At 41.7% G+C, this 16,986-nt stretch overlaps 2 protein-coding genes across 2 annotated transcripts; one reads left to right on the top strand and one right to left on the bottom strand. All coding sequences in view use genetic code 11, as the record gives it.

Moving 5' to 3' along the window:
• Positions 1 to 8,348: 8,348 nt before the first annotated feature.
• Positions 8,349 to 8,766, bottom strand: EGR_04103 (hypothetical protein; the record flags this gene model as incomplete). Its single annotated transcript, XM_024493352.1, has 2 exons — positions 8,349 to 8,621; positions 8,659 to 8,766. The coding sequence occupies 2 exons, from the start codon at positions 8,764 to 8,766 to the stop codon at positions 8,349 to 8,351; spliced, it is 381 nt and encodes a 126-aa protein (XP_024352266.1).
• A 3,105-nt stretch (positions 8,767 to 11,871) lies between these two features.
• EGR_04102 (Cat eye syndrome critical region protein 5) lies at positions 11,872 to 16,676 on the top strand (the record flags this gene model as incomplete). Its single annotated transcript, XM_024493351.1, has 7 exons — positions 11,872 to 12,186; positions 12,216 to 12,416; positions 12,607 to 12,643; positions 12,799 to 12,906; positions 13,234 to 13,504; positions 14,390 to 14,711; positions 16,476 to 16,676. 7 exons carry the CDS (start codon positions 11,872 to 11,874, stop codon positions 16,674 to 16,676), a joined length of 1,455 nt encoding a protein of 484 aa, XP_024352265.1.
• Positions 16,677 to 16,986: the final 310 nt, after the last annotated feature.

Here is a 16,986-nt window from a genome sequence, read left to right as displayed (position 1 = left end):
CCACAAGGTCATCGGAATTAAAGTTTATTTTCAGGTCTTTGTCATCAAGTTTGTTAAGACCTTTTCATCAAACAAACCGATTTTTCAGGCAAATTGTGCACAAACGAGAGTGATTTCTGACATTGGCACACAAGTGATAATGCTGCGTGTTAGGTGACAGATAACTCATATGCATAACATGTTGACCCATCGTAACTACTACTGTTACCAATTTAAAAAGTTGTTTAATTTTACTCAAAATGATTTCAAAAGAGTGGTCAAAAGTTTGGCACGACAGGACTTGACGGCGTCATCAGCATGAGTTAATGTGTGTATGTGGATACCCACGGCCTCACAAGGTCAGTCCATAATCCAGGCCTGTCCGAAATTCTGCCGTCATCCGTCGCTCGCCTAGGTCAAAGGGTCGCATAAGTAGTTAGACTACCTCTTCTTCATCCTACGAAAGCCAAATCCCCTCTTCTGCTTTTTACAGTAGTTCAATGTAATTAAAGTCTACCTTTGGGAAGGAGACGAAATCTATAACTCTTTGCACTAATATTTCCGGAAGCATAATTTGTGGAAATTAATTTCCTGTTACAACTACGTTGGTTTCTTTCGTTTGAGTTCTGTATGAACATCATGGATCTTCTCGGTCTCTCAACACCGAATTAACTGTATCCAGTCATCCCCACCTCAGGTCATGGGAAATAGTAGGATACTAAGGCAAGAAATTGCAGGAGGAAGACGATAGAAGTTGCGTCGACTTTCGACTACAACCTATATCTCAGGCTCTACAGTATGGCCAAAAATCCAGCAAGACTAAATCTAGACAAGGCGAAATAGTTCATACAATAAGTTTTTACACTATTGTTATGCAAACAGGGAAGCATGAACATGATTTGGAAGGTTGGTGCCATTCCGCATCGAATGAAGCTGGTAACAATCCGCGTGGAGAACTAGACGATGTCGAAATGTCAACAGAGTAGAGAGGCGAATGAAAAAGGGGTCACAGTTTTTGGATGTTCTTTTGTGTGTGGGTTTTATTTAATAATGGGGAATTTTAGACAAAAAATCGTCTACTTTAAATGCGCTTGCTGAAGCACATTGTCTAACGCTGCAAATACAGTGACAGGTGGATCCATCGCAATGAGGTAGCTAACCATCCCCAGCCTCTGTAGAATGTCATCATGTGATGTTCATTCCTGTTCGGCAGGTGGTGGAAATACTTCCGACGGCTTTTGAAATGGCAGATGCAGAAGGATAATCACAAGAATAGGTAAAGAAGACGACCAAAACAACGCGAGGGCAGAATGACATTCTAATTTAAGTAGTTACTGAATCTCTTTCCCACTCCCTTGTCAGTCGGTGGCATAAGGCTTTGCTGCTCGCCTTGAGGCTCCTACAGCTTAAACGCAAAAAGGAGAAATGCCTATTAGAAAGCATTAAGCATGACCGGAGAGTCCTGACTGCTTCATTACGTCTCTGTTGACGTTAAAAGTTATTTTATTTAGCAAAAGCTGATTCGCTTTTGAAGAAACACTGCTTTAACATTAGATGCACCCAAATGCGTAGATTCACGCTTGCCACATAGAGAGAGCTTAGGCAGTAGAGCCCCGTTAAACTCCCAGTTGACAGACTTTCTTAGGTGAAAATGTGGTTGACTAAGCGCCTCACTCACCTACCTGTTTAAACGCCCTCAAAGAAAAAATAAAAGCCTACGTTTTGACAAGAGAACAGTGACTTCTGCCATTTAGAAGGTTAAGCTGCCCTAAATTTGTTCATTCCTTAAAAAAATGAACACACAGGCTAATTTCCTGATGGATGTGTCAGGACCTCTAAAGAGTCGTCTTTTTGTGGCAGAAATTTGCGCTACTGACCCCTACTTACTAACCCACCTACCGATCTCGGGAGAAAGTCGACTACCTTAGTGCGGATGTTTTAATTTTGCAATGTCACTCCAATTTTCCTTATTTTGCGTGTCAACTCTGTGTATAATATGAAGCTGGAAGTAATTGTAGTTAGTAAAGAATATTTGTAGAATTGGGAATAAGGTGTTACTCGGATTTCTGCAGTACTTCATTGTAATATGATAAGGCATGAATAAACCCATGCTGTGCCCATAAGATGTGTTAACTGCATAAACCAAAACAATGGCTTATGTGCATCCACGTTTGTGCCATGTTTATTATTATACGACCATCAGGTCCAAATCTACTGTCAGTGGGACGTTTTTGTGACTTAGGAGGGTAGAAACACGCACACACAGAGAGAGAGAGAGCAGTCACATTTATCTGGAAATAGGTTTGGTAAACTAAAAAAACTGCACTGTGATCGTGTGTTTAAGTCGTGCTTCACACAGGCTTTTGGGTACGGCTTTCATTCACTGCGCAGGCACGAATATCATCCAAATTATAGCAGAAAAGGACATGGAAGACCCCGAAATTTGCTATGCAATGGATTAACCCCGCAAGCATCAAAACCTGGCTCTTATGCTAATCATTCAACTATGCAAATGGAGAAATAAAAGTCAAGTTTTAAGCAATGAAAGTGAATTATCTCTTTAGCCTACAGGATTTAGAAAGAATAGCTTCTACAAATGTCCTTAACAAACAAGTAGCAGTTATGCGGCAGACATGTTCAACTACTCTAGCTTCTGAGAATCCGTTTCTAACTTTCAGTGGCAAGGAATAGGCTTTATCGATGTATTTTTTAAAAAAAAACCCAAATCCTAATGGACCAGTCTGTGTCGGAAATAAGTTAGAAATCTGAGTGATAGAGGGGGCCTTAGGTTCGCACTCATCTGTCAGTTCTACCATCTCCTACACAAGGCGTCGCCAATTCCCCTTATAGACCCAACATTCGGGTGTCGTCTAGTTCGGAACAAAGGTCTATCAGCAAAACCGTCATGGATGAACGTCTGCTGAATTCCGATGAATGTACTTTGTTTAGATTCAGCCATGACAAGTAGGTGAATTTCGATTTCACCATCTCGTTTCCAGTGGTTTGTTACAGCGCAATATTCCCACTATAGAATAACTTCAAGGCATCAATTATTCTTCAAAAGGGAAGAAAAGCAATGCAACTTCATCATTAATTCATAAACCCACAATTACAAGTGATCGAAATGCCACGAGAGACGGCATTATAGACAAACACCGAAAGTAGCCCATATCACTTAGCCCAAAGAAAACAAAAATTTTTTTTGTCAAGCCTTAAGACTACCGCACAGGGTTGGGGTACTAAAAACGCCTTGGAAAATGGATTAACTTTTCACAGTAACTTTGATCCCTAAATTGCAAAAAAAGGTAGCACATTGACGCTCTAGACGAAGTGATTTACACGGATTAAGTGAACTTTTTACAAAAAAGGGTAGCCCACAGCTCTGATTTACAAGCATACGTAAATTTTGTTAGTCCTGTGTTGAATTTGAAGGTCACTGATGTGCGTTTGTGGCGGCATGCGTGCACAATCGGTGGACCAGTGAGAGCGACGCTTTCGACACCGCCCTGCCAGACCACGCAGCGCTTTGTGTTGGCAGTCGAAGCGTCGAGCTCGCTCTAAGTGCCACCGGCGGTAACCCTTGCAGCCGAAATCGATTGCACGGGAGTGGGGAAATGGGGGTGCCTTGAATCTCCATCCATCTCGGATGATGGACTAGTAAATGCTGACTTTGCAAAATAAAATAAGTTGGATGAGCTTTCCATTATCTGTCTAACCAAATTTTGAAACCCGTTCTCCATAGGCGACCCGTTGTGACAGGACCTATTGATCCGTTATAAGCGCATGAGTTTGGGGTAAGTCTCCATTTCAGCAAAGGGAGGAGGATATGTCGGCCTTGAGGGAGAGTGAATGACATTGAGGGCCTCACGCATAACTAAGCATGAATGTTTACGGTAATAGCTACTTTTTTAAGGTGCTATTTGAAAGGTATTCACACTACCACCATTTTGTGTTTTAATGTGGTGCTTTCATGTATGTGTAGGAATAGCTTGGCAAGAGTTAATCGTGGGAATGTCATTACGCTAATGAGCGCAACAGTAATTTCAATGGACTTTTTCCTAACACTTACAAGTAAATAAGACTAGGTGACCTCTGAAGGACCTATAGCATAGGGTCACGGTTGGTTGGTTGCTTGCTTGTTACCTTGCGTACACGAGATTTTATGAAATACACAGCCATGTGCAAGCACCCTTCTTCTGCTTCTGCTTCTTGGGCCCATAAAGCGTAAAGTGCAAGTACAGGTGATTGAACAACAGCCCCGCATGCCATCCACGTATCCACCTAGCAGATGCCAATTTTATTACCTTCAAAGTGAAAAAAAAGACAAGCCGTAAATTGCTTAGGAGTGTTTCCAGCACTCATCATTGCAAATGCGGAGTGTCGAGCCACCTCGAGGCCTCGGATCTGGTGCCTTACCGTCAGCTATGCGGCGAGATACGAATTAAAAACCTGATGAAATAATTCAACAGTTTTTTTGAATTTAAAAGCACTCAACGATGGTGTGTAAAAGGCATTGAAGGTGCATAGGATTGGACTTTAAATGTTGACAAGTACCCATTTGGCTTGTTGCGTGTTGCTTTAAACTTCACCCATTTACGGAGGAGAATTCAGTTAATCAAGTGAATACGACGTGTTGTCTGCAAAACAAAACCATCTTCGAATGTAATTCATTTTTATCGGTTTTACTTTTGAATAACTGAATATACACATACGAAGACGCAGTTCCAGTGTGCAAATTCAATGATTGGGAGGCAATACATTTTAACCTGATGGCTTCACCAACCACTCTGAGGGAGAAAAGGTGTGCGGGTCCCTAAGAGGCCTGCTGGATTCGCATTACGACTGTCACCGTGTTACTGGTTAATATCAACGTTGTTAACAGGAGGACTTCAGTGCGATTGGCGAACGATTGGACAAGAGAGAGACCTAATGGAGGCATTCAGTGCCGTTAATCATCTGAATCTGTCAGCAGTAACAGTAAAAATAAAGTGAGTAATGACTGGGTGGGAATTTGGTTGTTTGCCAGCAAGTAAAACGCCCATGTCGGGTGTAACCCTAAGGATGAAATCGCACCACAGACCCAAACTCAAACAATTGAAACACAGTGCTACACTTTGGGTGTTAGTGAAGAGGGAAAACTACCTCCCACCCAACAGGTTTGTGTGTCGGGAGTGATTGACAAGATTACTGAACAGTAATTGAATAGGCTTTGATGCCCAAACCTTGTCATCGCAGCTTCAACAATAATTTTTTATTTTCTGGTCTACATGACTAATTCTAGTTGGACCTGTAGTTAATTGTTGAAGGGGGGGGGATGGAAATGAGCACTTGTAATCCCCTGCGAGTCATCGAATAACGCCGGTATTTAAAGCACGACGAATTAGTGTTGAAGGTCAAAGATCAATGGAAGAATTACTGCCTACGTATTAACTCAAACCTGGTGTCAAAGGCACCGAAGTCTTTTCAAATCAAAGCTAATGAGATCGGTTAGAATTTGGCTGCCTTTCATCTAACGGAAGGATACATTTATAATCAGCACCAGGAGAGCTATTTCCTGGCCAAGGTACATGTGAGGGAAAAACAGACGAACACAATGCTTTTGCTGTTGGGCTATTTTAGGCAACAAAGCCCACAAACCCAATGTACTTGTTGTTTTTTTTTCCATTGAAGTTGCAATTTACTCTGAGTTGATGCGCTGCAATATCCATTTTCAGGTTCGCTGTAGCTACCTCGTCCTTGTTTAACAAAAGGGATTCGCTGTGAAGGCGAACGGCGGACTTCAAAAAGACCGACGGCGTCAGTCTAAAAGTAGGCCTCCTAATTTTATGGAAGAGTGACTTTCAAATTTGGCACCTTTGCTTCTGGAGTCATGTGACTTGTGCAAGGGTGGAAATGTCGAGCGCAGGCGGGTGGGATGAGAGAAATACAAGGCAGGTTATTTTGAACGAGGCTTTCCTATCCACCTCACTATGTATTATGGGTGCGTTGACAAGGTAGAAGTTTGACAGCCACACAATGAATGTGACACACTGGTCATTCCTTATGGGCCGTCAAAACCTGCTTGGAATAGTGGTATCCTATCCTTGTAGCGGATAGTAGTGTCATTCGACCAAAGTCTCACCAGCCACAAAGTTCAAACGGGACAAATATAAAGGAAGTGTATTAATAGTAATTAAATAATTTAGTTGACGTCTAGCTAGGGTGGAAAAGATGTTCACTTAGGCAGATACTTAACGCTGATAGTAGAAAACTAAAACTGGATCGAACTTTTGGAGGGAATATGGGTAGTTTGATGCCACCTATGTCACCGAGTGACCGCCCCATGCTGCTCGCCTAACACGTCCACAACCGGGGTCCTAGAGGTGTTTTATTGTTCCAATACTACACAAACACTTGCACTACTGCTCAAAAAGCCAAGAAACATGATTATCGTTGAGGACAGGAACATGCTGCATGCTTCGTGCAATTGATAGATAATACGTCAAATACATGTGACGGTAGTAGCGACTGCGTTAACTAGCATATCCACATTTTGAGCAAATGACTACACCTGTCAGGATAAGGTGCAACACTAAGCTACTTATGATTGGGAGGGGGGCATCATGCTATACAAGTACAACACCAATCGCTTCGTCGGATCACAAGTCTCGTAAATGAAAATGCAAGCACTCAGTGAAGAAAATAACGGCCGGCATCAAGCACCTATTTACTACTGTCCTTATATCCACACATCGTGGTTTCTGCTATTATCCACATGACAGTGCTTTATTGTGTAAAGCTAATCACAATCGATGGTAAACCAAAACACCCGATTTATGAACTCGCAACGACATCACAAACGCATCAGCGGGTGTACAAGGATGCTATTCTAGGATTAAGGCACCTCGTTCAGTTTCCAGTGAATTCTTACATTGAGAGCTATGCAAATGAACGTGGCCGGGCAGAGAGGCTGGCGTGGAATAAAAACGACTTTAAAGTATCTGAGACCAGCATGCAAATGCACGTTGGCTGCCTGGGATTTAGTAAAAAAGGCACCGCAAACTGACTTGTCAACAACAAGCACATGAATGCACCAAGCAACCGAGAAGATTCATCAGTAATCAGAGTGACACTACACCTTCATCAACGGGACGCGTCTAAATACAATTTCGATAGTGATCGACTCACATATCTACATCTTGATTTTAATGAAAGCATTGCGGTGAAATCCAACCGCAAGCGAACCAGAAAAGCCCACTTGGATCTCACTCACACTGAGCGTCTGCCCTCTCTAGACAGACGACTACTTCCACCAGAGTCCATCCAACAGCAGACAAACCCTAGCACATATGGGGGCCCACTGTTTACACATGAGCGGGTACACAAGCATTTCGGCCAATAGATTTCAGCCAACCAATCAGCTGCCAAAAATACAGGATTCACGCTTTCGTCCGGCCCAAACAACCTACATGCAGGGATCGCGCGCGTGCACGCGTAGCCAAATTCCAAAGTTGGGCGTCCGCGTGTGCATGTGGGCAGGAGGGTAGGACAGCGTTAGTCATAAGCGCTTACGCCCACCAGTGTTCCAACATTCAACTCGCCCTACAACAAATCACTATTCCAATGCCCACCCCTCCAAACACCATCGGCGGCTGCGATGCGAGGGCATTAGTCATCCGCCATCGGCGGGTCGACATGACATTAAAGTGCCGCGCTTCCCCACCCTCACTACCGCTGGCATTGTAGGAACGCCGGCGACAGATACCTAGCCCTTTTTTCCCCGCGAATGCTAAATCGATTAAAGTCGCCCCTTGTGAGGGTCAGCATTCAGTATCAAAATGGTAATGCTGTTTGACCACAGCTCGCTGCAAAGGGATTTGCCTGTACGGTATATGTGAACGACTAGCAAAATAAGAATGCACGAGTGGTCAAGACCTATAAAACGAGGCGGTGGAAAAAGTGCGACCGGAAAGGATAAAAAAACCATAGAATTTTCTAAAATGCCCACGGAACTGAGGCGCAACGCCTTCGTGACTCGACATCAAGACCACGAGTATAGCAAGCGACCACGGCAGTCTTGATATAAAAACACACCAAACCAGAAGACTAGGCCCAAATCACGACTGAAATCCAACATCGAGACGATAATCCTCACAAAGAGGTGTTCACAGAGGCAACTGAAACCTGAGTTCCTATGAAGAAACAGTCATACACATTGATGCAAAACCAGCTTTCATCGCATTTGAGGATTTAAATTGCCAGGCGCTTTACAAAACTAAAAAATGCCCGAATCCATTTATTCGTAGGATTCATCAAAACAATTAAAAAGCGAAATGTAACGCTGATAGGGTAGGGAGGCGTGCTATCTTGGCAAATTGAACAAAGAGAACTTAATATCCGGAGTGGGAGAGGTGCTCGGCCATTGCATTACCAGCAGTAGCGAGAAGGCGATTAACGCCAGGGATATCTTTGGGCTTCGAGTTCCCCGTAATGATAACCATGGTTTTAAGCACTCGAACATCAACGGCATAGTCATTGCCGGTAGCAGAAAGCTCATTATCACCACACTTCACTGTGATGACTTTTTTGCCATTAACCGTGAAGGACTCGGCCTCTGTACCGGAAGCCACTTTAATCATCTTGAGAATCTCGGCTTGAGTGGGCTGAGTGGTGAAATTAATACACAGTATCACAACTTACCTTAAAGTCGGGAGAAGAGGCCCAGATGTTCCCATCAATGCCAGCAAGGCAGGCACAGGAAGCGCCATTGTACTTAAGAATGCTCTCAACAATTTCGTTCCAAGACATGGTTGTGGCTAAAAGAAAACTTATGTTTTTAAATGAGAAGATACAGCAACCGACTACACAATAGTATTGAATTCAAACGATTCACAGAGGACTAAACCTCAGTTGCGTGAACAGCGCCAATAGCACCCGAAATCAAGACACCTAGGTGTTTTATAATACAGATGCGCAAATACAACAGAGAAAATATGTAGAGATACTCAAACTAGACTACCAAACGCAGAAATTAAGAGCCTTACGAGAATCAAGACACGACTATATACTGGGCGAACGAAAACAGCGCGCCCGCAAATTGTTTGAACAGTTAGAACCGTATCAATTAAAACGACAGAATAGCTTAAATTATAATTGAACCACTTATCAATTAAAAATAATAGATTACATAATGCGCTTTGAAAATGTGCTGAATCAAACCCCGCTCAGCAAATTGTAGAGATCTTGAGTTTTTGTTAGGGGACAGAAGATTAAGGAAAAAATAATAAATTAGAAACGAAAAATCTATCATTGGCGTACATTTCACTTTGTCAGAGTCTTTGGTGTTTTTTGTTAGAACCTCTAAAACTAGATTTCGCTGCGCCTCTCCCCAAAAATAACCACTTTTAGAGAGAAAACACTGTTGTTAAAACCCTACAATTTCAGTAGAAAATGTCCTTTTTATTTAGTCTATCATATCTTTTTATACTGCAGCTCATAAAATTGATTATTGCTTTTGGTTCTTCAATAACCCGTTGCCTGTTTGGTAACACTCAATGTACAAGCATTTACAAAGCTTAACCTATCAGAAAATTCTTCCCAGAAATTAGGGATAAATAAAGTTGCAATAGCAATATGTTGCATTTTCATAAGGCGCAATAGTTAGGATTCCAAAAAATCATAGGCACAATTTGGACGAAAAATTCACAAATCGTTTTATCGACAAGATTACGGGGACGTTGGCTATAGTGGAACAACACAAAGGGTCCATTCAGGTTAACTTGGTTAGGTGATTAAATATGTGGCTATTTTAAAGCATGTTGTTAATACTAAAACATTCTTTTGCAAAAATTTTATTTTCACGAGATTTTAAGAGGCCAAATATTATTCTGATACAGAATCTCTTTCTCGCGTATGGTTTGCATAATGCTATTGTGATGCATCAGTGTCGCTAGAGTCTTCTCCAAAGTTGTAACGATTATAGCAGTGTAGAGCCCCAAGACTTCTTTAAAGACAGAAAAAGGCAAATGCTTGGGCAGAATTTGTACTGTAAATTTACAGATGGACACAGAATGTCCACTGGCATGGACTAAAGAGCAGGCGCCAGGAGGATGTATAATGAGGGAGGCCTAAGTAACCCGATATAAAAACCCACATTTAAAAAAACGTGTAAAGTGTTATCGTGACATGACAAAATGTATTCCCCATAGGCGGAAGAGCTGAGAGGATATTGGCACAGTACAAAGACTGCGTCACCATCAAGAAATACAATCAGCTAAGACCCAGTATTCGGCGTAATCAAGCACATAGTTAAATACCACCTATATATTTCCCTCTCTCCAGTCAAAAATTATGTAATGTGTTGGTTACTTCAGCTCTCGGATTTTGGCAAAAGATGACTTTGTATCTTGCCCATTGTACCTCCGTTCGGTGAGCTGGACTCATGGCAATGAAATTAGCCCCAAAACTACATATATTCTGCCTGAGTATTATGCTTTTTTTACCCTAAGAGATTTCGAGATGCTACATTGGTGGTAGCGGAAGGCGAATCCAATCTTAAAGGTCATCAATTCTAATTTTTACTGCTCAGTGATAAATCTTGATAAGAAGGAAGGAGTGCACATGCTTCGGATAGTAGAATAACTAACAAATCATAGCAATAGAGCTTTGAATGACGTCTACCTTCAGTAACTGCCCCAGTTTCGTGTTCTACATGGGAGCTGTTATTAATGGTAGCTGCATTAGAGGTGAACTATAGAGTTTTTACTTGTACCAGCACAAAGATATCAATAAAGTGAACTCGCCATACCTCCTCCACCCGTCTACCTGCTGAATAGTGCCCAGATAGACATGACTGGTCAGCTCCAAATTGAGTACAATGTAGCAAGGAGAAACAGACGCGGAACCCTACCCCAAGGATCTGCGTTAAATCTCATTCTTATTGTACAAATCTGTTTTTAAGCCAGTGTTACAACGTCCAGCTATGGAAACCCGTATCGGTTATTACAATCACTCTTTTCCCAACCTAAAGAAACTTCAGATCCAATTAAACCGTCAAGAGGGATCAATGACGCTGTAGTCAAGTACCTCCTCAGCTGCATAGAAATTTGGTGACTGAAATGAGTGACTCATGATTATTTTTTAACGCTGTAATGACTGACAGAAGGTTGACTAAGGGGAGCAACAGGGACGGCGCTTAAAAGGGAGGAGAAGTGTGATACGTTAGTCGTCTAACTCCGGGGTTTGGTAAGGAGCCGCAGTATGTCCTATCCATTGAACATTTTCCGGATGGGCTGGCTTTTAGATCATGCCGGTAGTTCTAATACCTTCTGTACAACAAACATACATATTCTACCCGAGTATAATATACATTTTTTTCTTCGATGGAATTTCTGGGGTGCTACAATTACATTAACACAAAGTAAATTTTCCTCAGGTAATCTCTTTGTCTATCAAACCGTGGTTCTCTAAGATACCGTGTTTTACCAAATAGTAATATTTTAAAAAGGAGGGAATCGTAGAAATTCCACACACTTTAGCAAAATCAAACAAAAGTGCAATTACTAAAAAGTTACATAACACCTATAACATTACGTTTTGCAAAGTTTTATGCGTTTAATCAGATTTTGTGTAAATCATGAGTAAATATCTAGTGATTACGCAGGTTATAAAATTTTTAGCAAACATATAATTTTGAGTTAAATAAAATAGCTCAATAAATTTTAAAGGCTACGACTAAATAACTGTCACGCATATCCAAGGCTCAATTAGCAAATGAGTATGCAAAATGTTAATCTTTGCCCTTTGAAGGACATTTGGAGTGGGAATAAGTTGCGCATGGTATAAAAGTAACGAAAAACCCATAATTGTCGGCCCAATAATTTTATACGACGGCCTATTAAGAAGCGCCTAGACATGTATTCTGTGACAGCACAAGCAGATGTTCATGCCTTTTCGTGGTTTTTTAAGCAGGTTGTAAGAAGGCATTTCTTTACAAAGAAAAAAGTCCCCCAGGATGTTTCATTTCGTAGTGCAGATTTTGGAATTGCATTTGATGTTGATGGAGTTTTTACAAGAGGGCCTCTAGTTTTGCCCGGCGCTTTTCGTACCTCTGAGATGCTACATGAAAAAAATGGAAATTGGCGTGTGCCTGTTTTATTTCTCACAAACGCTGCTAATGTATCCAAGGAGACAAAGGCTGCCGAACTTTCAAGTATCTTAAATAGAAAGGTAAATGACTTGAGAGAATGCACTTTCAGATTTTACCATCAGAGATTGTAATGCCGCATTCAGCCTTGAGACTTTATTCAGTATTTGATAAGCATGTTGCTGTCTGTGGTCACGGTCCACTAAAAGCGATTGCACAAAGTATTGGATTTAAGAAGTTTTCTACGGTCGAGGATATCTCTGTTGCTTTTCCCTGGTTAGACGCTTGTAGACCAAAGGAAGTTCTGTATTCTGTAAGTTAAAATTACTTGAATATACACGCTGAAACACATGGTTAATCTCCTTCGTTTTAAATAAATAGCAATAATAGGTTAAAATTTGTCATTTTACTTAATTGTCTAACGAATTTTCTTGGCATTGCTTTATGCAGCTAATGCAGCAAGGCTAGTCAGAATAATGCATTTTTCCAATTGTCTTTCAAAGGGCAACATAAGGAAGGCAGAATTCAGCAAAATTGAAGGTAAAATTATTCAATCCCTATTTTATATCCTCCACTGCTTTCCTAGTCATTGCATTTCTATTAATGCTTGTGTGTTGATATCCCAGTTTAATTGCATGATGCATTAAATTTGTTGCCATTCTTCCCTAAGTTATTGATATTTATTTCTTTGTTAGCAATTGTCTTACTCGGGGAACCACAACGATGGGAACAGAGCCTTCAAATCATTCTTGATCTACTCATCCAAAATGGGGATCTGAACAAGACTTCTGAGGAGATCTTACGTAAGCCAATATAAGTTTAAAAGTGATATCTACCATGTCACCATAATCAAGCAGTTTTGTCACACTTTTCATCTCTCTCAAGGTTTTACGTTATCGCTTTGAAATGTGGACATTTTGATCCAAATTAAAGTAATTTAATACTTTCTAAACACCAAAGACAATTTTGTCACCAATTTGAAATTGCAAACGACGTCAAAACATTGGTTGTACGTTTTTTTCAATTTCATCGGCATACGGTTGAGATGTACTTTAAAACTTTACTAATGTACTTTCACCTCAATTAGTTTTAACCGTATTTTTCTATTTTGTAATTAAAAATCAAATTAGCCAAATCATCCTCTCCTCAGCTGCCAATCTTTGCCTGCGGAAGCGACCTTTTGTGGGCCAGCAATGCTCCCAATCCTCGAATTGCTATGGGGAGTTTTATGTGCTGTCTGGATACCCTCTACGAGAAGCTGACTGGCCGACATCTCACCTACACTAGTCTGTTAGGCAAGCCCAACCCTCTTGTTTACACCTTCGCCCTGTCTCAACTCAACGCCATCGCGGCAAAGCGATTTGGTGCCACCCGGCCCCTAAAACGCATCTATTGTATTGGGTGAGGTGTTGTACCATAAAGCAGTTGTATGAGGTCGCCTTCACGTCGTCTAGACTCGTAAACTCTATTGTCGGTTAGCACGTCAGATTTACACCCCACCACTTTAACACTTCACCTCTGTAAAACATGTCACCCCCATGAAGGCACTTCAAGTTTTAATTCACGGTATTTGGTGTAGGTTTAGGTACAATCATACCCTGAGTTGCTACAGTTGACAAAACATGACTAGCTAGAACCCAAATTTATTAAGTAAATCTGTTAACGAGACTGATTATGCGTTTTTATCTATAAGGATCAAGCCGAATTTTGCCACTGTATTAAAGATGTTAATGTTGCACGTTAGCATCTTGGCTTTGGAATAACTGGCGTACATGCTTTTATAGATAAAGGCATCACTGTAAGGCGGGCGCAAAACCTGGTTTATAGAATTAAGGCGTTACTCAAAGTACTGACGACTACTTTGGAATTGGGAGATGTTAATCAACCTCCGGATTATTTTGAACAATCCTAGTCCATGAGCGACTAGGTTTGGAAATCTTGCCAGATCATATCAGGGTGAGACTCCGATTCTGGTGCTCCTGGAAAACCCTTAAATTTCACTGATTGGATTAGCATTTAAGTAGTATGGAAGGTTGACCAGCATATGCTTAATGGTGCAGAGCCACTTCATGCCCCCGATTAAAGCCAAGTTGTGCAGAATAGAAATAAGTAAGGGCACAAGTGGATAGTAAAATAATTTTAGCTTAGATGCTGGGATTCAGCTTATTTGGCAACACTACTGCTTCGGAATCCATTCATGAAAAATAAATCAAATTTAGAATAAAATAATGACTTAAGGCAGCCCCGGATGCCTGTTTATAACATCGTCTAATTTCCTTTGTGTAGTGACAATCCTGAGGTGGACATTTATGGCGCCAACCTCTTCAACCTCTACCTTCAGACCATATCTGAGGAGACATGGAGTTCCTTATTTCTGCTAGTAAACACTTTGGTGCAAGAGGAGCATCCCTGTCTCTTTCCCGATCCCTCCACGACTATTTGCGAGCGACCGGAGATACTCAGCGAGAAGGAGCAGGACAAATGGAGTCATCTCATTCGACGCTCCAAAGACATGTTCGAGATACTCAGGGAATTAGTAATGCGGAAGCCCAAACGACCCTCTCCGTGCACTATGGAACCCGTCCTGGTAACCTCTGGTGTCTACCAGGTAACTTGTGTCCACGCTCTTTCTTTAGACGTTACAATATATACGAATCTAAAAATGATGCAGAGACCAGCTTCACAGCCCCATGTCACCAATGCTAAGACTAAATCGTAGTAGATTAGAGGAATTGTCGTCTACCACGAGCGTTGTTGAGTAGGCCACGAATGAGGATCATACGATGAGCATACATTGCCTCGAGAAGAATTCGCAACTCAATGATCGTTTGTAATCTGTAGATCTCAATTTGCAGCGTTCTGATTGTGAACGGGATTGAGATTGTCTTAGACACCGTTCCATCGCGTACAAATTCCGAATTTCCCAACTCCTCTGGCCCTCTGGTTTATTTGTAGTCTTTACAAAGTGGGCTGTATTGTGAACGGATGGTGGTAACGAATTGGCCTTGTCCAGATATGGTCTTACTTCATTAGGAGTAATTCCAGTGATTCTTCTGTTGTGGATCTTTGTCAAATGCCTTCATTCTCTGATGTTTTGGCATAGTGTTTAATCATTGATACCGGTAGTGTTGTTATCTTCCACTCACAGTATACCGCTCGATTTTACCTTGATAAAGTTCAAAGCTAATGGAGTCCGGAAGTACCCGAATTAATAAAACCATGAAAAGACTTGCAGGCTCGTGGCCAAAACACAGGGGGGGCGTAAAGTCCGCGTGGTAACACATAAAGCTGTGAGATAACGTTTTAAGATGTCTAAATTTTAGTCGTCTCACTGGACACGCCTCCTTGATTTTCGCTTGGCATAAAATGATTTAGGCTGCCTAGAAATGTGTTTGACTGCTGTTTTTTTGTCTAACTTTTCAGTAGAGGGAAATCATCTCTGCGTCTAGAGCAGGCCATTATGGGGTAGTAAAGAATAACTACCCAGTTTTATTAGCTCTAAGTAAATAACACTACCCCTTATGCACGCATGATTAATAAAATCCCAAATGACTTTAAGCAACTCTTGTTGATACAAGTTGTCGGCGTAAGGTCAATGAACCGGCGTGAAGCCCAAGTTACGTGAGACTTAAACTCGTTACATTACACAGACCAGTCGTCGTCATCTTGTCTTGAGCCGCCTTCACATCTGTCCTCGTGATCGGGTCTCCACTCAGGTCAGCATAGGTGATCAGATGAAACGTCTTCACTAGGGTGACTGAAATGAAGTTCATTAGATTAGAACTTCTTATTTCACCAGTGAGAGCGCCTGTTGTAAACTAAGATGAGGGGTCTGGACGTCAGATCGTCCACGAGAAGTGGGTACTACTTGCATATTCCCTATTCTAGTTACTTTTTGCGCGAAATTTCGACTGGAGTAGTACAAGGAGGCTCCAAATTAAGCCCTTAAGACGCTGTAAGACATACGACCTTAGGACTGGCTTCGTTCCCAGCGTGAATGAGGGATGGGAAACTGACCCATCTGATAGTCCATCCACTGATTTTTGAGGTACGAAAAAAGCAGCTGTGTCTCGATTACGTAAAGAAAGCGGAAAGTCTTTTCCTCAACGTAGCTATGGTGCTGTTTTACGTCCCAGTGACTCCCTAGAATGTAACAGGGCATACGGGCCTGAGAAATACTTTATTTTTCAGTGAAATCAGGCTTATTGTTCTTCTGGAGTGGGCTCGCTAACTCTAGGCCGAAGCATTGTAGAGGATATCCGTGAAGATGCAACTCAGAAGGCCTAGAGCTTCATGTCACCAGTCAAACAGCAGTGATATTGAAAGAGACATTGTGTGGCTGAACAATCATAATGTGTATCTCCATTAATAGGAGCATGAGGGAGTGCCGGGTGAATGGAAGGGTCTGCATCATGTACTCCACGATTTTCCAGACCTCTCCCACCTCTACGAGCCACGCTTCGTAGCTCCCAACGTGGCTGAAGCCGTTGCCTCCATCCTCTCCCTGGAAAGCGCCCTCGGCAGTTCACAGCTTACATCTATCCCCGCCTCCGCCAATGGGGACCTCAATTAGGCTGCTGATCTTTGCTATCACCGTAAGAATCCACAGAGAAAAGGCTTTCCACTTTATTCAATTGCTTCCATATTATTTTCTACCAAGTTCTTCCAGACGATTTCAGCTGCATTTTTCATTCTTTCGTGATTCACAGTGCATAATTAGAGTATTTCCTTGCCTGAGATTTGGTTCATACAGGTTTTTTACATTAAACAAGCCTTCTTTCTTATTTGGGAGGTTGTGTAAGGAGAACTTCCCTTTTCCTAATAGAACCAAGACGGGCAGATGTGACTTACCTGTGATCTGAAAGTGTTGACTGTTAGTGAAG

The sequence above is a fragment of the Echinococcus granulosus genome, assembly GCF_000524195.1.
Source record: "Echinococcus granulosus chromosome Unknown EG_S00024, whole genome shotgun sequence".
NCBI classification, from domain to species: domain Eukaryota; kingdom Metazoa; phylum Platyhelminthes; class Cestoda; order Cyclophyllidea; family Taeniidae; genus Echinococcus; species Echinococcus granulosus.
Note: the sequence above shows the minus strand (reverse complement) of the source record. Positions and strands in the feature narration are given on the sequence as shown.